General features: G+C 43.2%; 1 protein-coding gene across 1 annotated transcript in view; it reads left to right on the forward strand.

The window, feature by feature from the left end:
* GSAP (gamma-secretase activating protein) overlaps nucleotides 1-24963 on the forward strand; it is a 51861-nt gene that overhangs the window by 25477 nt on the left and 1421 nt on the right. Inside the window, exons 15-29 of the mRNA XM_077935773.1 lie at nucleotides 371-463; nucleotides 2377-2594; nucleotides 3163-3232; nucleotides 3570-3652; nucleotides 4135-4188; nucleotides 4986-5114; nucleotides 6471-6522; nucleotides 8601-8630; nucleotides 10282-10343; nucleotides 11361-11456; nucleotides 12220-12290; nucleotides 13163-13257; nucleotides 15365-15484; nucleotides 21466-21527; nucleotides 24657-24761. Coding sequence (XP_077791899.1) covers nucleotides 371-463; nucleotides 2377-2594; nucleotides 3163-3232; nucleotides 3570-3652; nucleotides 4135-4188; nucleotides 4986-5114; nucleotides 6471-6522; nucleotides 8601-8630; nucleotides 10282-10343; nucleotides 11361-11456; nucleotides 12220-12290; nucleotides 13163-13257; nucleotides 15365-15484; nucleotides 21466-21527; nucleotides 24657-24761 — 1340 coding nt within the window. The remainder of the gene's footprint in view (nucleotides 1-370; nucleotides 464-2376; nucleotides 2595-3162; nucleotides 3233-3569; nucleotides 3653-4134; nucleotides 4189-4985; nucleotides 5115-6470; nucleotides 6523-8600; nucleotides 8631-10281; nucleotides 10344-11360; nucleotides 11457-12219; nucleotides 12291-13162; nucleotides 13258-15364; nucleotides 15485-21465; nucleotides 21528-24656; nucleotides 24762-24963) is intronic.

Consider the following 24963-nt stretch of genomic DNA (forward strand, 5'->3'; position numbering starts at 1 on the left):
CCTGTTCACACCTGAAGGTGGGGAAGGCAGTTCTCTTGCATTACCAATGGCCCTCAATGGCCTTTCATGGTTTCTTAATGGCCCTAGCTTGGCCAGGTGGTTTTGCATAGGCTAGCCCAGGAATTCCTCTGCAGCTTGTATTCTCCCTGCAGATCCCAAATAATCAATATCCTACCATTTATTAATTTCTAGGGTTTAGGGGGTCCCCCCTCCAAATCTATAACAATATTTTGAATACAATAGTTTTGAATAACTCATATCTCAAATAAACCTGAGCTGTAGGGATAATTAAGTGCTCAAAATTAACAATTCTCTCCTGTCCGTCCCCCCCGAATGTATGTATGTTTGGTTGTTGTGAAAACAACTACAGACTATTATGTGGCTGTCTACTTACCTGGACACTTCCTGCATCTTCTCAACACTCGGCATCCTGACCTGATGTGCTATAACTTCTTTCTAACAGGTACAGTGGATTCTTTAACAATTAGTTCTTCAGCAGCTTCTCTCAACAGAAAGTCCTTCTGTCTCCTTCAGGTGCCTCTACAGAAATGAAACCCACATGGACAATGCAAAATAGAAAGAACAATAAACTTAAAAATAAAATTAAAAGCAAAGCCTCAAGTTCTCTAACCAGTGTGTACTGTCGTGCTCTTTCCCAGTTTTCTGCACTGGCTCTTTAATGATGAAATTTCGGGAAATTGGCAAAGATGCCATTTACACCACTGTGTACTCAGTGCACAGACAGATTATGCCCTGAGGGCATCTTCCACCAGCATATTTTGACCGCATATGCCTTGGAGATAAATGGGTGTTTGCACAGGAGAACATCATACACTGTGCGCTCTTGAGCAGGCCCCATTAATTTAAACAAGGGGTTTGTATGAGAACTACTGAGTTTGACCTTGCAATAAATTGAAAGCAGTGTCTGGGCAGAAATTGCTGAAATGTCCATGAAAATCTGAACGTATGGCAATCCGTGTTGGATTTTGGCGAATTTCCAAAACCAAAACAACAACAACAAAAACTCAACAACTTTGGCTAAGTTTCACTTTTTGAAATAAGGCAACCCTAGCTCCTTTCCAGATAGAATTGTGTCTAGAATTGCAGCCTCAATGTTTTATCTTCTCATTTTTACCGCATGCTTGCATGGTTCTAGTTTTTCTTTTACCTGCTCCCACCCACCAAATGTAAAACAAAAACACGAATGTGATCCTACCTTTTCCTCTTCCAACTGCGAGACAAGCTAGGCAGTTTATGTGGGATATTTCCCCCCACTTTGAAAACATGATCCCATAGGAAGGTTGGAATGGGTTTATGACGAGACGGGAGCTTTAAGTTTCTCTCTCTATGTTGACATCCTGACAAAAATTACCTCTCCCACCCCCCACAAAACTGCTATACCCCCTGAGGGGGGGCTGTATTTGGGGGTTCTATGTCAGGTTTTAAATCCTTTTTCATTTGTTATTTGCTTGCCTGGACTTCTCCGTGAGTAAGAGTGGGATGTCAATTTAAGAAATAAATATGTAATACCAAGCCATATAGGGACGCGGGTGGCGCTGTGGGTTAAACCACAGAGCCTAGGACTTGCCGATCAGAAGGTTGGCGGTTCGAATCCCCGCAATGACGGGGTGAGCTCCCGTTGCTCGGTCCCTGCTCCTGCCAACCTAGCAGTTCAAAAGCACGTCCAAGTGCAAGTAGATAAATAGGTACCACTCTGGCGGGAAGGTAAACGGCGTTTCCGTGCGCTGCTCTGGTTTGCCAGAAGCGGCTTAGTCATGCTGGCCACATGATTGGAAGCTGTACGACGGCTCCCTCGGCCAGTAAAGCGAGATGAGCGCCGCAACCCCAGAGTCGGCCACGACTGGACCTAATGGACCCTTTACCTTTACCTTTACCTTTACCAAGCCATATAGTTGTTAGATTGGGTGAGGTGGATGAGCATCCTCCATTGCTCTCCCTTCAAATCTGGTGAGCCCTTCATTAGTTTAATGTAAATACTGTTCATGTGTCATGTGTCAGTGCTAGCTTTCTTTGATCACGTAGCACAGGACCCACAGCTTTCGAAAGCTCTTAGAATAAAGGCAAACATGTGATGCGGGAGGTTCCTTTCCTGCCTTGATTCATGTTTTCAGTCACCTAAAGGCAAAAGCATTGCAGCCCTTCTGAGAAATGCCACCAGCCTTACTCACCTGAAAAGCACACCATATATACCGGACATTAGTCATACACTGAAGCATGCAAAACGAAGGGTGAAAGTCACTAGTGTATTATAGGGCTTGTTCCTCATGGAAATTACACTGGGGCACGAGGGGATTTGTATATTTTAATGTGCCGTGTGAAATGTAAACTACTTCTCTGCAACCCTGTGTTATTCAGGTGGGAATGCAAAAATTAATAGCTTGCACACGAACGCCCTCCTTTCCCCTCTCAAGTCGATGGTCTTGGATCGCAGCACAGGAAGCATATTTACCGTTGCGATAAACAGGCAGGCCTTGCTGCAGTTTCTGTGGAACAGCAAGTCGGATAACGACAGACTGGCAGCACTTCACTGTTTACTTCTGCATATTGGAAGCACTAAGGAATTGGAAACCCAGGTGGGAAAAGGATTCATTTTTTTCATGCAGCACAAAGGTGGATGCCATTTTGTGTGTCAAACATAACAGCACAGTTCCTTTTATTAAGCAAATAGTTGCTAAAGCCATGTGTCCCAATATTGGCATTAAAAATATGCCGCAATCTGAAAGCAGGAGCCCATATATATGTAGGAATTTTAACCCAGCTCCTACAGAAGTTTAGCTTCGCAACGAGTTTCACTGGCTTGCCCTAAAGTAGGTCAGAACAAAGCCACAATCTGGTTGGGATGGGTACAGTGGTAGAGAGTTGGGGAAACTAGAAAATGTTCCAGAGATAATCTGCACACATTGTATAAATTTGCATGCAAAAAATTAGACGACAGTAAGGTTCAGATGATTTGGGGAGACTTGATGGCCAATCAAAATGGCAGGAGGAAGAAGCTTTGTTGCTTGTAGGTTATTTGGAAGGTGGCATGTGTTTAGTCTTGACTCAGGAAAGGAAAGCACAGAGATTTAAAGTCCTTATATTTTTACTGTAAACCTTCACACCTCAATCTTTGCTGACCATTTCATATTCTTACTTTCACAGATTATCCAGTGGATTATTGAGAATGCAGCCACTTGTTTTACATTTGACCCCATACAGGAACTTATCATTGGTAGGTGTTTCTCGGACTGGCATCAGACTGGAAGTAGTGTGGGGTCTGTACACATGAGTTTGTTTGCCTAAAAATTCAGAGGTCATGAATCATTGGAGGAGAAACCCATTGGGAGGGGAATTTAAGTCAGGCTGACTAGCCCAAGGTCACTCAGAGATCTTCATGGCTGAGAGAGAATTTGAACCATGGTCCCTGAGAAGCCCAAGGAAACCCATGCCGATTCTTCATATCTGATATATTCTTTGAACTCCTGGTATTTTTTGGAACACTTGCAGGAAATACGTTGACTTGGAGGCTGCCAAAAGCCTTCATTGAAATGTTCTCTCAATTTTCTCAGCTTCTTTGTACTGGAGAATGTGTCTGAAGGACAGCAAACTGGATAGTGTTTTACCATATACACCACTGCTGTACTGGAATGAGGTAAGACAAATGCAGAAGTGAAGAACTTACCCTTTCTCTTCAGCTAGGATTCAATTAAGAGTCTGTAATCGCTCCTCTTTAATATGGCCCCATAATTGGAAACTCGGGGCGGTATCAAGCTGCCACTGTTCCTGTGTGGGATTCAGTCACAGACCAGCAAATTGAGGTTGTGCAGTTACAGAGGATGTGTTACTCTTGCACAACAAACCCACGGCCAAAATGGGACTTCCCAAAGTTACAGGAAAATGCACTGAAAAATGTGGGGCAACAGTTGGTTGACGCAAAGTTGTCTAAACTCCCTGCAGTTTTTTTGCAAACAAATTGGGATGAATGCTTAATAAGCAGGTTGTCTTGAAGCAACCTTGAGCACAGAAGAGAAGACTATTCCCCCTTTTTCCCCATAGCCTGCTATCCAAGTCTGCAGGGAAAATTGGTGCCACATTCCTAGCCTACATTAAGATCTTGTGTTCTTGTATTTGTAGGATATCCCTGGAATCGTATGCAGAACACACATTATCTCACTACCTGTGTTAAAGGTATGTCTGCATAGGAGACACTTGCTAGCAGGGTAGCGAGTTGCATGCTTGTGGTTTTCAGAAATACTTATGTAGGTTATGTGTAATTCACCATATTTTACAAAATTTCCACTAGGGGACACTATTGTTCCACATTGTTTTTCAACAGTTCTATCAAATACTGTCGCATACTTGCTGCAAGAGGCAATACCTGCAAACTCTGAGACTGAATGGTGCACTAAATGCCTTAAGCACCTGGATTTTGAAGTGATTCCAACATTTACTGTTTTTCACAGAGTAATATCAGAATTCCACACCCTCGTGGATTTTATATGGCAGATGTTTAAGCAGGAGCAGGCAGGATTCAAGGACTATTGTTTGACTTCATATTTCCTTCAGAATCCATGTGAATGTTTCATTCAACACAATCGTTTTATGTTGTACTGATGTGAAAACGTTGAGCATGCGTTAAAATTACAAGCAAGGTCACTGCCAAATACTTCAGCATGCAACTAAATTGTTGAAGTTAATATCTGAAGATTTAGTATAACCAAACCTACTCTCAAGATTCCCCATCTTCAGGAGAAAAATGATGGTTGCATGAATTTTGTTTCAGTGTATAAACATTTGAACTTATCAGTTTTGAGGCTGTGCAACAGGTTAATGTCTGGGTGATGCAAAATTTCTCTATCACTCACTTTAAAGCTCTTTGCATACCAAAGCTAGACTCTGCATGTCTCATTATCTTGTTTTGCTTAACTTTTGTTTATAGGACGAAATAACTTCTCTGCTCGCTCTCTCGCTTTCTCTCTCTTAAGGTACAGAAGTGCAAAGGCTTCTGGGAAAAGCTAGGTTCAAGCTTGGAATGCTCCAGGTGTTTTGACCCACACAAGTGTTTCAACAGCAAGCTGCTTAGGCTGGAACGGGATAAACTGCTTTCAGATGAGGTACCGTAAATGGATCTCAGTAATGAATGTTATGGTTCAGACTTTCCATTTTGTCACAGCCAATTTATCTGTATACTCTGTTCCTCACAAGTACATTGTGCTCAAGAGTGGTTCATAGGATATATAGAGTATAGTAACCACAATTATAATACATTACAATATAACAACCAGTGCAACAATTGCAGTTGATTTAAAAACATATCAGAAGATTAAATGAATGTAATAGGACGTACCAGTAGACCACAAAACAATATCCAATATCAATGTTATCATCACATTAAGCAGTTCATTTAGTAGTTAATAATTCAAAGACCTAACAGTATGATACCACAACCACATCAAGCTAACAGAAAAAAAGGATAAGATAAAACAAAATAGCCACAAGACACTTTAGAGAACTCAGATGTGTAAATGGATTTGCATATTGATTAAACCACATGACAATTTTTATGTGAATTGCTTGTTGGCAGAAGTAGTTTTGTAATATATGGTTGCTGTATTAGAGAAATAACACATTTTTGCACACTCACTCATTTCTCTTTAACTAAAAAACACCGTTTATTGGTAATTGGTTCTGTGTTCATGAAGTAAGGGTTGTCCTACGGTGAAGAAATAACTGGGTCTTGCTGTGGATTTACGCATTCACTGGTAACTTTAAATGCTCATTTAGACATCTCTTTGTCTAATCCCATTTCAGTACTTCTTTTATCTTCCATCCAGATGGGTGTGAGTCAGCCTGGAGTGACCAATGTAGGCTATGGATTTTGTACACGTGGCTTCTCCTACTCAGTGCAAGGGCTGGTTCAGGTGTAATGAGCAACCAGTTTCCCATTCTGTGAATTGGCTTACATGAAACTCGGGTTCATGCATTTCCCACTATCCTACTGTTGTGAAGCCACAAGGAGATTAGCTCTCCGTTGTGTCCTGACTTAGAGTACGGTGGGTGGTTAAACTGCAGTTTGTTAGAACAAGATAGAATCAAAACATTGTGTAACATCCTTGCTTGTTCTGAGACAACGGTATAAACAAGAAGAGAGGTGGGAAGTGGGAAGGCCAAGGCAGGCGTATTCACATATCTGGAAACCATGTTTTTTTGTAACATCTTGGCCAGCTCAAAGAACATTCCAGGAAGCAGAGGACCCACTTTTATTCTGGGTCACATCCACTGTATTCTGGTTTTCTGGAGCTTAACTAAGAACTTCTGAAGCTGTTGCTTGCACAGTTGGAGTACATAATTTGACAATGTAGGTCTTTCTTTCTTTTATTTTGACTTAAAATTCTTATTAGACATTGATAGAATAAAATTGACTGTATCTCATAACGTTCTTAATTCAAGTAATTTACACTTTGATTTAGAGAACTGAAGAGAGAACAATATATACGGAAAGCTGCTTGAAAACGCAAAGAAGTAAGTTGATTTCTGTAACGTTGCTGTTTCCAGAAAGTGAAAGACTGCATTTTGAAGGGTCTGTCCGTTTTTAGTGTGTTTGTGAAATTTAGCTGGAGAACAAGTTGCAGATGCCTCCAAAAAACACTTTGGCTCCTCATTGCGAACAGTCAATGGTTCACTGGTAACTTACAAAACTTCAAACAGTGTGAGTTTCTGCTATCCAGTTAAGCAGGGACACCATCTTGTTGGGACTGAGTTATGTTGGGCTCCCCCCAGAATTTGATCCCATCACTCACGTACCCTGTGCACACATGCCACCACTGTCCCCATTTGCAACAAAAGTTGGCGCCTCTGATGTTGAGCATCCACCCCTCTTCACTTTCATCAGCACTGGCATTTATGTTGGAGTTCAGAGTGTGATGGTAGAGATCCATGTGACAACTGCTTCTGTGTATTCTGACTGAGGCAGGCATCACTTGACACAGAAAGGCCACCCTCCCTGTCATTTTCAGGCTGCCCCCAAGACAAAACAGCATGCCTTGCAGTACTGGCGTATCCGTGGCAGAATTTTTAAGTGTTCATGGACCACCTGGAGGAAGGCAAGGGACTGGCTCTGTTGTATAGAAGCCTGGTTAATTATGGTAGCAGTATCATTATTTCAAATAAAAATATGGATGGATAGAATGAGGAGTGGTTATTCTGTAGCATATAATAAGCTTTACTGGGCTTTAACTAGTGACATATAAACCAGCTGTCTGAGACTATTTTCCATTTCAAAGTTTCCATTATGAAGAAATGCTCCAGTTTTGTGTTATTAGTATTCAGTGAGTTATCCACGTTTGGTGTGTGATATAATTCATACCTTATCCTGTTTCAATTTGCATTTTGCAAGCTTCCGCCTGTTCTATTTGTTGGTGTGTGAGCATCTACTCTTGGGTTTTCATTTCTTTCTGCAGCAGAGTTCCCTTTACAGAAAAGTTTTCCTGAATCTTTTACTTCTGTGCAGCAGCAACAGCATTCCAGCTGTCTCTTAGTGAAATTCCCATTACAGGAATAAACACCATTTGGTTCTGTTTCTCAGAGTCTTTATTATTTACAAAACGCTACACTGGTCATTAATAACGGGGGAAAAACAAATAAAGCAACATAATCTATTTCTCTTTTTAGCCATCCGGCCAGGGACCTAATCCTGACTCATTCACATACTCACTTATACTGACCCAGTGTCTTGCTGGACACTGTTTTCAGTTTCTGTTGTGTTTTCATTTCAGAAATCAGTGGTTGTTGTGTAGATTGTGTGTGTGTTTTCTACATATGTTTGAGCGATTCCGCCTTTGAAGCACATTACCTCTCTCGCCCTGACCTAGCCACTGTGATCCACGCGATGGTCACCTCCAGACTGGATTATTCTAACTCGCTCTACGTGGGGCTGCCCTTGAGACTGACCCAGAAACTCCAGCGGGTGCAGAATGCTGCAGCGAGACTCCTTACGAGGTCTTCGCTTCGAGATCACATTCACCCGGTGCTATACCAGCTGCACTGGCTCCCGGTGGAGTACAGGATCAGGTTTAAGGTGCTGGTTTTAACCTTTAAAGCCCTATACGGCCTAGGACCCTCGTACCTACGGGACCGCCTCTCCTGGTATGCCCCACAGAGAAACTTGCGGTCTTCAAATAAAAACATCTTGAAGGTCCCAGGCCACAGAGAAGTTAGGCTGGCCTCAACTAGAGCCAGGGCTTTTTCGGCTGTGGCTCCGATCTGGTGGAACACTCTGTCACAAGAGACTAGGGCCCTGCGGGACTTGACATCTTTCCGCAGGGCCTGCAAGACAGAGCTGTTCCACCAGGCCTTTGGCCAGGGCACAGCCTGACTCCCTCCCTCGGCAATCTTCGCGGAGCTCTGGCCCAATGGTTGCCAGTGGCTTGAATTAATTAATTTTATAATGAATGATTTTAGAATGTTGTTTATGCTGTACTTTTTGTACTGTTTTATTGTTGTTAGCCGCCCTGAGCCTGGCTTCGGCTGGGGAGGGCGGGATATAAATAAAATTTATTATTTATTATTATTATTAATAACATTTTTCTTTTCACTTAGAGTGTTTTCCAGCCTGAATAAATGGAACACAGGTAAGACCTACTATTCCCTGACGCTGAATGGCTACAAATAGTGATATTTAAATTCCTTCCCTGTGTTCGCTGTAGGCTTGACATTTTTGCCATACAGGCAACTCCCAATTTACATGGGGGTTACACTGTCGCATGTGTAACTGAAATCATGTATATTGGGAGCACTTTCCAGAGTCCTACTAGCTTGCAAGGAGACTCCATAGAGGGGCTTTGTTGAGGCTGCTGAGCCTCCCTGCCTAACAGCCAACATGCGGGATAGTGCAGCAGCAGCCCCCCCCCCCCCCCGCTTCCCTGCATGTCAGCTGAGTGAGTCAAGGAAGCCACGCTGCCCCTCCGGCTTGTCTGGCTTGCACAACTGACATGCAGGGAAGTGGCTGTGGCGGCTGCGCTACTCCGCATGTCAGCTGTTAAGCGGGGAGGCTCAGCAGCTCCACAAAGCCCTGCTGCCCCTCTGGCTCATAACAAGCCCCCCCCAAGCCCAAACAAGATGTCTGCTTTGGGCTCTGGGGAGGGTCTCCTTGCGAGCCAGGAAGACTATTCAGGGTGCTCCCCATTTCCAGAATCCGCTTCCAGGTTCCTGGCACCACGTGTGTGCGTGGTTGCATGCAAATTGCCTGTGTGTAAATGGTGAGTTGCCTGGTACTGTGAGTCACACAGATTTGCTGAAGACAAAGTAAGTGGGGGGCATTTAATTAAAATGCAAGAACGCTGCTCTAGATTTCTTGGGAGAGGTACTTGGATGAAAAGATTGCTGTTGGAAAGAAGTTTGCAGGCAAATATATTTGCTTCATTTCAGCTGGGAACCCCACAGCTCTGTATTTTCCTAAATATGTTTATTTATCGTGAAAATTTTAGTAAAGTGTTCCAAGATCAGGGTGCTGATAGTTACACATAACTTAGAGGTACCATTTGGAAGTACCAAAGTCCTGTCTCAAAGGCATCTGCAAGTTAATTCCCATTAGGTTTGGGGACCTAAAACATGGGCTGGACTGCTCATTGTGCTTAAAGAAGCAAAGTGGCAAGTAAGCAATGTTTTGCTTCTACGACCCCAACCTACACACCAATAATCACTTGTTCGCCTCTTCAGGGATCCTGTGCATGCTGTGAGCTATGAATGTCAACTTCAGAACAAAGAGCATTTTGTATTATTTCCCCTGATTTCTCTGGACCTGCTGGCTCTAAAGGGCTTGTGGTGGTTAGAGGGGCATCTTAGATCCTACCAGCCTGTTCCTATGTTAGGCTTCTCAGAACTCACTCCAAGTTTTCTCAGGCTGAACCCTCAACTGAGCTTGCCTTACATAGCCATGCATGGATATTTTTAAAAAATTGATAAGAAATTTATTTCCTTATGGAGAAAGACCATCACTCAGTGGTTGAGAACATACTTCGCTCGTAAATGGTCCTGGCTTCAGTCGCCAAAATTGAAGGATCCCTCTTCTCCATTCCTGGCAAGCTATAGATACATCAATGAGCTGACTCGGTTTAAGGCAGTTTCTGTGTTCCCTGATCATCAAAATGAAGGCAGCATGTTGGCACTACATTCAGAAGCTGCTCAAACATGTGCCCTGTTACCCAGAGGACTCTGATGTATAGCATAGTCCTTGAATAACAACAACATAATATGGCCTCTCCTTCTCTTGTCTAATTTCAGAAGAAAATATGGTTCCTCTCTTCCAGGAAGAAGATTACCAGCAACGGTTGCTAGCAGGACTGGTACGTGTTGGCAATAGGTGGCACAAGTTGTTTAAGAAAGGATTTTGGAAAATCTGAATGCAAATGTTAGCGTTCAACTTCCTCATGAAGCTCTGTTTTCTTTGGTCAGCAAAACTACTATACAGAAATGCTCACACATTTCCTCAGGCTGAATTTTTCGTTGTAAACGGCTCTTAGGTAATCTTCTGATGTTGAATATGAGCTTTTGGACTGCTGAGAAAATACCATGTAATACCCACGGGCAACCTCCTACTAAGACCCTCTCTATATAGAAGGCTTTAGACCCCAATTTTCACTTCTGGAATTTACATAATAAGTGGGAGTATGGGTTGCATGCGCAGAAAATAAATTGGTTCACTTATTGTTTCCATGTCACAAGTATATGTGGAGGTCACAGAAATACATGATAGTCGGAAAGCATATAAACCCATGTTTTTCTATACTTATACAGCATAAGATGATACAGTGGGTGGAGGGAGAGGAACACATTAATTCATGCACCATGCTGCTGTGAGTCATATGACTTCAAGTGCTGCACCTGAACTCACCACAGATATCTTCAGTGTGATCCTACTGGATTGTTTTGGGATATTTTTGTACCCAATTTCTTTTAATGCTGCATTTGAAAAAGTATATCCCAACGATTTTACTAAAACGCACGTTGCCATATCTGTAAATTATTTTTTGTTGAGGATTTTCATCAAGGGTAATGAATTAAACAAAATAACGGTAATGAAAACAAAGAAAAGAAATACAACGAAGAACAACATTGAACCAGGAATAATTAATGTGAGACAAAGCATAGAGAGGACCGTGGATCATAGAGACCTAGATGATAGAATTGTAGAGTTGGAAGTGATCTTGAGGTTTGTCGCAATCCCCCCTCCAATTACTCCTTGTGGCTAAGGCATAGACAATTCTTTGCTTTATAAAACTAATCTTAACTGCCTAGGATTACCCCTCCCCTTGTTCTCCTCTTTAATATTAGAATTGTAAGTTACTGGTTTGTATTTTCAGATGGTGGCACAGTTGAAAGATCACCTCACAAGGCACCTGCAGCATGCTGGCAAAAAGAAGATTGACCAAATAGCTGTGGATTATGTTTCGAAATCGGTCGGTTCTTTTTATGTATCTGTGTATAAAAGTAAAACAATGTTTTACAGCAAGACATCATTTTGTCCCTTTAGAATGTGTGTGTTGCTGTCAGGCCTCACCATTTAGCCCGTGAGACTATTTCCCCCAAACAGCACTCACCGGCCCTGCACTCGACAACCTGTGTGATGGAGAAGCAGCAGGATGGGCGCCAGTCCCTGTAGAAAGCAGGGGAGCACCAGCTGATGGGCAGGGGAGCTCAGTCCTGCTTGGTTTGGCTGCACCAGACAGTTCCCTATGGGGAACTTATTGGCACACCCAAACGTTGTGGAGAAAGCAGGATTGAACTCTCTGTTTAGCAGCTGATGTGTGGGGAGTTCACTCCTCCTTGGTTCAGGTGCGTTGGCAAGCTCTTTGACCACATTGCCTGGGCCACCAACTCTACCCAGAAAGCTGCTTTCACATACAGCACATGTTGTTGGTGTAATTACAACGTAGTCCTATGAATGCTACTCAGAAATCACAGATAAGTTTCATTTTAGTTCAGTAGCGCTTACTCTGAAGTAATTGTTCATAGAACTGGTCCCCTGCAGTGGAATCCCTAAGCATGTTTACTCAGAATTAAACTATACAGTGCTAAACGAGGTTTCAGCCATAGTAAATGATTTTAATCTTCTTAATTGTAGTGATGACTGGTGAATAATTGTGAGAATTTTGAGAATAGGTTAGAAAATTGGAAAGTCTTGTACATAAGAATTCAAATATACCCCCCTCCCCTTTCTAGCTGGATCTAATATGCTTGATAATGGAGAACGTTTGGAAGAAATATAGTCTTGGTCCCTGGATCTTCTCATGGTAAGTAATTATTTTCAATTAAGACACAATAAGTTCAATAAAAAAGAGAACCCCCCACAAAAGCTGAAAAGAGTGTTGTGTTTTTTCTTTGGGGTGGTGAGATTGTGTCATGATTACCTGACTCCACACATGATAGACTTGCTAAGAACATTGATCAGAGCTTTATACGCATAAAGGTTTATTTAATCTTTTGTTATTGCCTGTGACAAATTCATTCAACACGTTCAACAATGCCTATGAAACACCACAAAATGCAATTATGCTACAACTGTTGCTTTAATTTTTAGACTGTATTGTATTGTTTCATGCTTATGTTCCAGTTTAAGCAGCAGAAGGGTCATTTTAGACATAGCATTCCTTACTACGTAATACATGGTTTGTGAGGTCAGAAATGGGTGACAAGTCTTGTATTGTATTAAGGGAAACTGAGGCACTTTAGTTACAGGTTGGTAGCCGTGTTGGTCTGCCGTAGTCGAAACAAAATAAAAAAATTCCTTCCAGTAGCACCTTAAATGGTTTTATTATACTCTCTCCTGGGATTACTTGTCAAGGAAGAGGGGGCTAAAAGTATTTAAGATGCATAAACAAGTCTGCAAACTCCTTCATCCTTTGCTTCATTGTCTTGCTAGTGTGGCTTTGACATGGAGATTCTGACCTAATGTCCCGGCTAGTAAACTGATATTAAATTAAATCAGAGTTCCCTGTTTTGGAAAAACGGGTTAACCAAGCAGGTTCTCCAGATTGCAGCTGGCTTGCAGGAGGAGCGGTAAGCATATGGCTTATGAAGCTGGACTATGAATAATGAAAGGAGTTCAGGGAAGTATGTGAATTTGCCGTTCTTACATTCCATGCTGTTCTTATCTTTTATGTAGTAGGCAGGAAGGAAGATTGGATGAGATGGTCGTATTCTGTATCATGTGTCAGATTCTACAGGCCACCAGTGGAATGTGCATGCCTTTGCCTCCTGGTAAGTCCTAGGACAGTCAAGCTGTGTGTTCCATTCATTTAGGCAGGGAGAGCCAAAATGCTGTAGTAATTATGGATTCACTGGACTGGAGACCTGCATTTGAAATTCCCGCTCAACTGCATAGCTGTCAACTTTCAGATTTGAAAATAAGGGATCAGCAGCCTCACCTGTCCCGGGGACAGTCTACGGGATATCTAACAATCCGGGATAGCAGTGGGAAGCAGCGGGAAACGGCGCTAGAATAAGGGAATTTCACGCAAAAAAGGGAAAGTTGACAGCTATGCTCAACTGTGAGGCTGATCATCTGAACTTTGGGCCAGTCTCTCTCTCTCTCTCTCTCTCTCTCTCTCTCTCTCTCTCTCTCTCTCTCTCATTCTGACATACCTCCATGGGGTTTGTAGGAGAGAAAAGCCACGTAAACCCTCAGTTTCTTGTAGGAAAGGGAGAAATATAAAAGTCATTGTGCCCATTTCTGGGGGCTAGCTTTCTTCAGTCCCCACCTGTGTCTGTATACAGAGGAAACTTTAGTGAATTTTTTTACGTTGGTTGTTTAGTACAATAATTTATATCTTGCCCTTCAGGATACAGATCCTACCAAGGCAGTGATAAAATCCCAATAAAAAACGATAAGTCAGGATCTTTCCTACCAGGCAGTTGCGAGAGGGGACTCTGGGGGGCTGGCAGAGCTGGAACGGATGCTTGGCATTATCTTTCCTTCCTCCTGTGCCCCCCCAGCCGCCTTCATGTCAAGATAAGGTGTTCTTATCTAGCAGTACAAAAAATCAAAACTAACAGGCGAGCATTGATTTGAATTTGTCCTATGCCATCATCCACACACCATTCTAAGCAATATTCGTGATGTACAAATAATGTTGGCAAATTGCTGGTGACAAATGCTGCTTCCATAACCAATTCACCTTCATGAGCCACTGGGCGAATCTTATTCTGAGCAGCGAAGATTCAGAGGAGTTATCCATGAAAAGAGGAATTGCCCTTGTGATGTTGACTGCACTGTAGCTTTCTGAGAAGCAGCTCTGAAGAAATTTCCTTGTTGCCCATGTTGCTGGGCAGTTTCCCAAAACAGCAAGGGGTTTCTCATCTTACCCAATAGACTTGGGCTGGTTTTCAATCCAATTAAGAATGTTTTTGCTAAAGAACGTGGCTAATCATCTTGTCACTTGTGAGGCCATTAGAGTAATGGTGTAACCCGTTGCTTATTTTTACTCAGAGTTGATCCATTGAAATTAATGTTGTTGTTTAGTCGTTTAGTCGTGTCCGACTCTTCGTGACCCCATGGACCAGAGCACGCTAGGCACTCCTGTCTTCCACTGCCTCCCACAGCTTGGTCAAACTCATGTTTGTAGCTTCGAGAACACTGTCCAACCATCTCGTCCTCTGTCGTCCCCTTCTTCTTGTGCCCTCCATCTTTCCCAACATCAGGGTCTTTTCCAGGGAGTCTTCTCTTCTCATGAGGTGGCCAAAGTATTGGAGCCTCAGCTTCAGGATCTGTCCTTCCAGTGAGCACTCAGGGCTGATTTCCTTCAGAATGGATACGTTTGATCTTCTTGCAGTCCATGGGACTCTCAAGAGTCTCCTCTAGCACCATAATTCAAAAGCATCAATTCGGCGATCAGCCTTCTTTATGGTCCAGCTCTCACTTCCATACATCACTACTGGGAAAACCATAGCTTTAACTATACAGACCTTTGTTGGCAAGGTGATGTCTCTGCTTTTTAAGATGCTGTGTAGGTTTGTCATTGCATTTCTCCCAAGAAGCAGGCGTCTTTTAATTTCGTGACTGCTGTCACCATCTGCAGTGATCATGGAGCCCAAGAAAGTAAAATCTCTCACTGCCTCCATTTCTTCCCCTTCTATTTGCCAGGAGGTGTTGGGAACAGTGGCCATGATCTTCGTTTTTTTAATGTTGAGCTTTTTGTTGATGTTGAGCTTTTTGATGTTGAAATTTTGATGTTGAAATTAATAGACATGACTAAATTAGGTCTATTAATTTCAGTAGGTCTGCTTAGTCGAACCTCACCCAGCAGTTCTGAATAGGGTGTTTGCTTTGCTTTTGCTGAGGAATATTTCTCTCTCTCTCAAACTGCAGGATTTCATACTCTGCATATAGCACTGGGCATCCGATGTCTCCCTTTGCATGCACTCTTGCATTACATTGACCATGGAGTGCTACATTTGACGGAGAAGTGCGTAATGAAACTTTTGAAAGGTAAGATGGATTTTCCATATCCCATCATTAACTATTTGCTAGCAGCTCTGAATAGAACACTAAAACAGTAACAACTGTTATTTGGAAATTAAGTCTCCCTGTCCTACGCAAAAGCAATGGAAGCTGGCATCACGCCGTGTCCTAGTATGTAAATTTGTTATTTGGGATGGCATGCAGGAGAGAGTCTTGAATTTCCACTGCCACATACAAAGCACAAATGAGGCCTGCAAGTCTCTCTCTCTCTCTCTCTCTCTCTCTCTCTCTCTCTCTCTCTCTCTCTCTCAATGTGTGTGTGTGTGTGTGTAAATAAATATATGCCCATATAAGTGGGTCTGTTGTTGTTGTTTTTTAAAAGAGGATGTGTACCAAAAAGAGTTGGATTTTGGTTCACACTAAACTTTCCAGAGGGGCAGGACATGAGACTTAAGATTCACTCCAATCTTTCACTGCTCTTCATACTCTTGTGTTTATAGCATTGATAGAGAGATGGTTGGAAGGGTAGCATAAACAGAAGTGGCTTGCCTCACCTTTCATAGGTTGTGGTCCACAAAAGTTTATGCCTTATTAATTCGTTATTCTTTTAAGATGCCACAAGACATTTTATGTTATCTCTGTAATATTTAAGTTCAATTCAAATATTTTAGCTGCAACAAAGAACACCGTAAATTGTGGGCAGAAATATTTGATTTTACTGAATTCATGCTGATAGAAGAGCGTAGAAAGGAGAAAATTTTGTGTGAGAATGGTTTAATTACGTAAACAGTAGATCTAAAATAAATTGACAAAGCAATAATTGGGTGGAAGCCTTCTGCATGTAGTTTTGATCCTACAGTTCTGGGGCCCTTTCCAGTTACTGTGTTCCTTGCACAAGTCGTAATGTATTTATCTTGGAAATGGAAATACTGGAAAGGGACTTCACTTCCTCCAGAGTACTCATTGCTACAGCTTTACAATAACACGCCCACAGTGTTTCTCTATCACCTCCATCGATTTTGCAAATCTCATCTCTTGTTCTTCTGCTTTATATAGCTCTGTTCAGCTGGTATTTAATAGAGGAAGAGGCAGTGGTTCCGACAACCATGAAACATCTAAGTTGACTGAACTAATCGTCTGTTCCGCCTTGGAAGTGTGGGCTTCTAAACTGTGAAACAGCCTGGAGGGACTGATGTTTTGATTCCTCATTAGGATTTTGAAGTAGTTTGGTTAACAAAATTCTCTCCTGAGCAAATTCACTCTCGTTATCGTTTTGCCATGATAAAGAGATGTTATGATTTGTAGAAAGAGCAAATATTCCAGTTTTTAAAAGCTTTATGTTTTATTATTCTGAAGGTCATCATACTTAAAGTGTTTGCATCGGACCAGAACTGTATGTGATGATGATCGAAACAGCACCCTCTTATTTCTGTAATTTGTTGTTAAGGAAATGTGTGACATCATGTGATTACATCAAGTGTTTTTCCCTTAAACATTATGGGTTCCTGCTGGAGAAATGCACAGCTAAGAGGTTGCAGTACATGCTTTTGCAGCTACACACGGCAGGGAGAGCAGATGTACTTTTTCAGTGTCAGCTGTGTTTGGCATTTAAGAAGCAGTTGTTTCAATGTAACTGGACTTTGTTTTTCTTTTTTCTTTAACTTTTTCTTGTAGCTGTATAAAAATTTGGTCCCAGCCACTTAACTTGAAAGTATTATTTTAATAAAAAAGTAAAGGTAAAGGTACCCCTGACCGTTAGGTCCAGTCGCAGACGACTCTGGGGTTACACGCTCATCTCGCTCTATAGGCCGAGGGAGCCGGCGTACAGCTTCCGGGTCATGTGGCCAGCATGACTAAGCTGCTTCTGGCGAACCAGAGCAGCGCATGGAAACGCCGTTTACTTTCCTGCCGGAGCAGTACCTATTTATCTACTTGCACTTTTTTTGTGTGCTTTCAAACTGCTAGGTGGGCAGGAGCTGGGACCGAACAACGGGAGCTCAGCCCGTTGCGGGGATTCGAACTGCCGACCTTCCAATCAGCAAGCCCTAGGCTCTGTGGTTTAGACCACAGCGCCACCCGCGTCCCTTATTTTAATAGTAATGCACAAATAGGGTTATATATTAGAAAGGCTATGGTAAAATCCTGTGTTCTTGAATTCATGCTAATATGCAATCAGGCAATTACATTAAAATTATATTTGAGAGTGGATTTGCTCAAACATATTTTGATCGTGAGCTAAGGTAACTGAGATTTAAAACGTTGGTTTCATAAGTTGTCTTGCTTACAAGGGTTTTTGAGGGGGGGCAGGGTTGATAGCAAAGTACAAATATACATTTGGATATGAATATACATTAATAAAATCACCATCAAGACACATTCTGCATACTGTCATCAGTGCAATTCAAGGCCATCTTTTCTTAAAGATGTAGAGGGTATTCTTTAGCCAGCATGACACTACATGAAAATCTGGATCAGTTTTCTATATAAATCTGGTTTATTTGCGGCACAGGCTTGGGTGTTCTGTTTGTTTTGAAGCTATACGTTTTCCATTCTTTTGAAAAGCTAAGCCCTAGTTCTTTGTAGCTATAGCTCCAGATACTCTGGGATGAAACCAGTTTTCTGGATAACTTCAATTGGACGCCTGGGTTGGGTGCAGAGACTTGACTTGGCTGCCCTGCATGAAAAAAGACCTGTGTTGGGAGACAGACAAAGGAATGCTGTTGGTTTTCTTTGATTTTGCAGCAGCATTTGATACTATCAAAGGTACCCTCCTGGTTCGACTGACCAAGCTAGGAGGGAGATTTAATGCCTTGTAGGAGTTCTGCTTCTGTTAATGTGCTTCCCCTACTTGGGTAAGATTAATTGATTAATTTTCACGAAGGAAAAAACATGCAAGTTCAATGGCCTCTTTTATATTTATTGTTTAGAATTCTTGGTTGTAAGTGTCATTTTTAATCCTCTTTTCATTCCGAAAGTCTTACCGAGTGAAATATGTCTATGTGTGTTCATAATGCAAGTCACATTCTTTCTCGCTACTTTTATATGATAGCTGTAATTACGTATCACTGCTGAGTGAATACTATATACAGGCTGAGTGAATACAGGTGGGGTCCAGAGCCCGCTTTGCCCCACTTTCCCCATTGGGAGCAGTCCTACAAAGGACTAAGCAGGAAAGGGCTGGTTGCAAAAAAACCAAGGTTCTGCTATGGCTGGCGGTGTCATCCCCAAAGAGGCTGACACCAAAGGGACACTCAGGATATTGATATAGGCTGTTGTAAGCCAGGTGGGAGACAGTTCTCTAACCCTCACCCATGGTGGCAGCCTGGTATGTTGGGAATCTGAGGTGAGAGAGACACGTAGTGGACGTTTCCCCCAGTTCCAGTCACCACATAGAGGCATCTTAAGGTCCAAAATAGTTTACTGCGGCAGAAGATAAGGCTTCAGTAATACAATTCCAGACAGTGATATATGCACACAGCTTGTAGGCCTTGTAGCTACAGCTACAAGTACAAAGTGTATCTGTTGTTCCAGCACTTCAAGACATAACACACATGCATAACACACTACTGTAATTCGCTCTACGCGGGGCTGCCCTTGAAGCTGTCCCAGAAACTCCAGCGGGTGCAGAATGCTGCAGCGAGGCTCCTCACGGGGTCTCTGCCATGGGAGCATATTCACCCAGTGCTTTTCCAGTTGCACTGGAGTACAGGGTCAGATTTAAGGTGCTGCTTTTGACATTTAAAGCCCTTCACGGCCTAGGACCCTCATACCTACAGGACCGCCTCTCCTGGTATGCCCCACGGAGAGCCTCAAGGTCCATAAATAACAACACCCTAGTGGTCCCAGGCCCTAAGGAAGTTAGATTGGCTTCAACCAGAGCCAGGGCCTTTTCAACTCTGGCTCCGGTCTGGTGGAACACTCTGCCTCATGAGACCAGGGCCCTGCAGGGTCTGATTTCTTTCCGCAGGGCCTGTAAGACAGAGTTGTTCTACCTGGCCTTTGGCTTGGAGCCAATTTGATTCCCTCCCTCCCTCTCTTTCTTTTTTCTTTTCCTTCTCCTCCTGCGGGGAGGCTACATTTTAATATTTTAATGTTCCATTATTTTAATGTTGTATTTTATTTTTGTTTTTAAGTTGTAATCATTCATCTTGTTTTTATTATTGCTTGTTAGCCGCCCGGAGCCTGGCCTTGGCTGGGGAGGGTGGGGTATAAATAAAAATTATTATTATTATTATTATTATTATTATTATTATTATTATTATTACACTCATGCTTCCAGTCAGACTCACCCACTTCACAAGACAGACTCCAACACTGCGGCACAACACCCCAGACCCACTGATGTGCCTCGATCACTTAGATAGGTGGCAGTGGGCTGTTGCCATAGCAACTGGCTTGGCTAACCATGCACCTGTTGGCTTACCTTATTGATGGGGTGATTTGTTCTCATGAAGGAAATTAACCTTTTCCACCATGTCCAGTTCCTCCAACAAGGTAGAGGGTCAGTTTGGTTTGGTGGGATTCCCCCTTGAGTGATAGACAAAGGGAGAACTGTTGAAGTGGACTTATTATTTTCCTCATGACTGTGTGGGATGTGCCCACTACTGGGATTTAGTTTATTATCTGTGGCCCCATTCTTCTAGTTTTATGTGGTGATATTGAATGATTGTACTGAAACGTCTCTGGGTGGGCAGGTAGCAGGGGGGTGCAAAAATGCGACAGTGATCCAGAGCCCACAGGCACAACAGTGTATGAAATTTGTATATGCTAATTTATATGCATATATGCATATCTAGAAACAATTACTAGAACTCTATTTTATGAAAGGCATGGTAGTTAATTTTCTGTCCTAATCACCAGATAATATCTTCACATGTCGTACAGATCTGTTCAATTAATTACCCCATTACCCCATTAATTTCCTGTCCTGATCCTCCTCTAAAATCAAATTCTCTTCAGTTACCTCCATTTATCACACCATTATCCCTCTAAATTGAATGAAATACAGTTCAAAATAAGCCGGAGGCACATCATGGTTCCCTTTGGGTGGTGGGAGGGGGATCTGTACTGAGGTGAGGTGGCTACTGGTGCTCACTCAGAATTTTTTAAACCTTGCTGAAGCCCAAAAGGCAAAGTGGCAGCTGGTCCGCCATTGCTGCACCTCATGCGCTGTGTTCCGAAACCACAAATGCCCCAGGTAGAAGGGAAATGACTTTGTTTCGACTTCTTTTTCAGAGACGTTATATTATCCAGCCATTTATTTTTCCATACAATATTCCTTCAAAAGGGAATGAAAACATTACAGTGGCACCTCGGTACTAATCCAGTCTGGAAAAATGTTCGACTTCCGAAACGTTTGACAACCAAGGCCCAATGGGCAGTCAGCAAATTCCATTGAGAAAATGGAGAAATGCGCCCCAGAAGCTGTTAGGCTTCAGAGGTGTGTTCAAAAACAGAAGCATTCACTTCCAGGGTTTCGGTGTTCAAAAACCGAAACGTTCAGCTTCCGAGACACTCAGAAACCGCGGTTCCACTGTATTTCACTTCTTCCCAGCGGCATATGTTGTTTCTGTGCAGCAAATGGAAGGCAAATGGCGATGGCAGCTCAGCCCTTCCTGCCCGCTTCCATTTCCTCACAGAACTCTAGCCCAATGGTTGCCATTAATCTGATTTTGAACTGATTTTAGAATGAATTGATTTTAGAATGCTGTATTACTTTACTGTTGTTAGCCGCTCTGAGCCCGGCTTCGGCTGGGGAGGGTGGGATATAAATAAATTATTATTATTATTATTATTATTATTATTATTATTATTATTACTACTACTACTACTACTACTACTACTATTTGCGTAAGAGTGGCTATAAAAAAGAAAGGAAAGCTTGCATAATGGAATAGGATGTGATTAACTTTTTAAGTTAGTGCCACTTGGAGTAAATGTAGGTGAATGAGGATTTGTATAGTCAGTGACCTTTTCCCTTTCTTTTTCTTGTATCCTTTTGTTTTCAGAGCTGGACAACACCGAAAAGAACGAAAAGCTCAAACTGAGTATCCTCATAAGGCTTCCTGAGGTGACTGTGTGATTTATTTGTTTCGTATTAAATCTGTTTGTGGGGAACATACGTGTTATTGATGAAGTCAGCCGTACTACTTTTATTCCATTAAAAGGTCAACACCAATTTGGGAAGTGGGGCTTAGAGGAGAGTGTTTTGAATAACTGTAAAATGGCCACTTGTAGAATGTGTGTCAAAAGCTTATCATGGCTTAGGTTGGCAGCTTACTGCGCGAGTCACTGAGTCCTGGTAATTAGCTTTTAACAGGGGAAATGTTTTAAAATGGCATGGACTGAAAGCCAGGCAGTGTTGTCTCTGGCCATTGATGCACTTCTGCAGAGCTAGTGAGACAGGATCTTCATTTGAACATAAGTCAAGCAGTGGCGTAGCGTGGGGGGTGCAGGGGGGGGCCGGCCGCACCGGGCACAACATCTGGGGGGGCGCACTCGCCACCTCCGGAGTCGCCGAAGAGCCTCGAGCGCAGGCTGTAGCAGAGCCCCATGTCTTGCGGAACCGATGAGCTGGCAGCGGCTCTCAGCGCTCGCCGCGGTCCCCGCGCGTCAGGGCCACGGAGGGCGCGCCAGGCAGCCCCTCCTCACAGCCCCGCCGCCGCTGCTGCAGCTGCTGGGCCATGTTGCATTTTCCTCGCCTCTCTGCCCTCCTCCTCCTCCAGGCAAGCGGCGTCGTTTGGGCGGCAGCGCCAGCGGCAACTCGCCTCAGATCACCTGACACGGACCCGCCGCCGCCGCCATGGCTACCTTACCATAAATACCCCAGCCCAGGCAGCAGCAAGAAGCTGGCAGCGGCGGCAGGTTAGGGGTTAGGGGGCGCAAATTACTTGCCTTGCCCCGGGTGCTGACAACCCATGCTACGCCGGTGAAGTCAAGTCAAGATTTAGTGTGGACAACCAAGTTGAGATTGTGACCACTTTGCTTCTCTCTGGTGGCTGCACTGAGCTCAGCCACCAGTCAGCTTTGTGACTTTGTATGGTGGCTGAACTTGGGCTTGTAGTTTTGCATTCCTTTCTATAGGCTGCCATGTCTATTTCAAGAAACAAGAAGGGCTAATTGAACTTCCTTACAGAAAGGGCTTCTTTATTTGGCTGCATGGCAAAAACAAAGCTGGTTCTGTCTTTGCTACATTTTGTTTTAGGGAGTGGAAGGAGTCCACTGAATGGCATTCCTTCAGGGGCTGCAGTGTTGCATCTTAAGTCCTCATAAGCCTTAGGGTCAGAACTCTTCAATTACGCTTTAATTTAGGTTTGGAGCCAGAACTAATATTACTTTGCCTCTTGCGTTGTATGTAGCTTATTAGGAACATTAATCTTTTGTTTTTGTTTTTTTTTAAAGATATTTATTAAAGTTTCAACGTTTTACAAAAAAAGGGGGGGGGGAGAAAAAAACAAAAAACAAAGTAAAAACAGTTAAAAACAGATCAGTTTTTCCAAATCTTATCTTTCATTTGCTTGTTTCCCTGACCTCCTCACACCTCCCTTTTTTGTATTCCAGTTCAATTAATTAATTCAGCAAATCCTTTCCCTCTTTGATTTTATCTTAATCTTTTATCTTAGCATATTATAGCTTTAGTTTATCACCTGTAAACAAACCATTTTACATATTCCTTTATAACATTGCTACTAAAAACCGCTTAACTTCAATCCAACATCATTCTAACATTCATTAATTTTGCAGTGTTTCTGTAAATAGTCTTTAAATTTCTTCCAATCTTCTTCCACCAACTCTTCTCCCTGGTCTCGGATTTTGCTGGTCATTTCGGAACATTAATCTTTTGTCCCTTTTTGACGCTTGACTCTTGATTCAGTTGCCCTGATGATTTCATTGGTGAATTGGGAGGGAAGAGGCCATTATACAAAAAGTAACAGAAGTAGGATTGCAGCTACCTGGCATTTAACAGGGCAGAGCTTTGTGGGATGGAAGCAGACCCTCTGCTAGGCTGCATTTGACCTTTGGGGCACTAGCTGAAGAATTCTGGAGTCTAAAGAATGCTGTTGACCACATTGTACAAGCAGGATTTTCACTATGGTGGAGAAAGCACGTCATTTGCTATTAGAGCTACATTTCTTGTAGCTTGATTCAACTGGTTTGTGTCCTACCCTCCCGATCAGGAGAAAACAAGCTTGCTCCATCTTCCATGTGACAGCCTTTTAGATATTTGAAGATGGCTATCATGAAGTCTGGGACGCGGGTGGCGCTGTGGGTAAAAGCCTCAGCGCCTAGGGCTTGCCAATCGAAAGGTCGGCGGTTCGAATCCCCGTGGCGGGGTGTGCTCCCGTTGTTCGGTCCCAGCGCCTGCCAACCTAGCAGTTCGAAAGCACCTCCGGGTGCAAGTAGATAAATAGGGACCGCTTACTGGCGGGAAGGTGAACGGCGTTTCCGTGTGCTGCGCTGGCTCGCCAGATGCAGCTTTGTCACGCTGGCCACGTGACCCGGAAGTGTCTCCGGACAGTGCTGGCCCCTGGCCTCTTGAGTGAGATGGGCGCACAACCCCAGAGTCTGTCAAGACTGGCCCGTACGGGCAGGGGTACCTTTACCTTTACCTTATCATGAAGTCTACATCTGAAATTGTGGCTTGTGCTATTATTGTTTATTAATAATTATTATTTGGGCAGAATAAGGCTGCAGTCCTAACCCCAGTTAAAGGGACCCCTGACCATTAGGTCCAGTCGTGGCCGACTCTGGGATTGCGGCGCTCATCTCGCTTTACTGGCCGAGGGAGCCGGCGTACAGCTTCCAGGTCATGTGGCCAGCATGACTAAGCCGCTTCTGGCGAACCAGAGCAGTGCACGGAAACGGCGTTTACCTTCCCGCCGGAGCGGTACCTATTTATCTACTTGCACTTTGACGTGCTTTCGAACTGCTAGGTTGGCAGGAGCAGGGACCGAGCAACGGGAGCTCACCCCGTCATGGGGATTCGAACTGCCGACCTTCCAATCGGCAAGCCCTAGGCTCTGTGGTTTAACCTACAGCGCCACCCGCGAGTAAACAGCATTGAACTTGGTGTGACTCATATCTGAGTAGATGTGGTTTAGGACTGGACTGCAGTGTAAATTAATCATCATCCAAAAAGGAACAGATCAATGCTGCATTGCCCTTTAGATATCTAACCTTATTTTATTTTGTCTTATAGGCGACTGGTCGTAAGGTTAGTCAACTCTGGAATCACCCTGTAAGCACCAACAGTGTTGCAAGGAACTATGTTAAAGTCTTGCTTGAGAAACTCAGCAGTAAACAGGTAAGTATCTTGGGATTAAACCTCAACTTGAAGTTGTTGTGATTCTTGTCCACATGGAAATTTGCAAATCTCCGTTCGCTTGAGCGGCACTGGAACACCAGATCAGAAGTTTGGAAGACAGGAGTGTCTGAGTCTAAATGACGTAGCAGGAAAGCGGGGAAGAGAGATGAGGGGATCTGGATAAATTGAGTCTTAGAAGTTA

The sequence above is a fragment of the Podarcis muralis genome, chromosome 10, assembly GCF_964188315.1.
Source record: "Podarcis muralis chromosome 10, rPodMur119.hap1.1, whole genome shotgun sequence".
NCBI lineage: Eukaryota > Metazoa > Chordata > Lepidosauria > Squamata > Lacertidae > Podarcis > Podarcis muralis.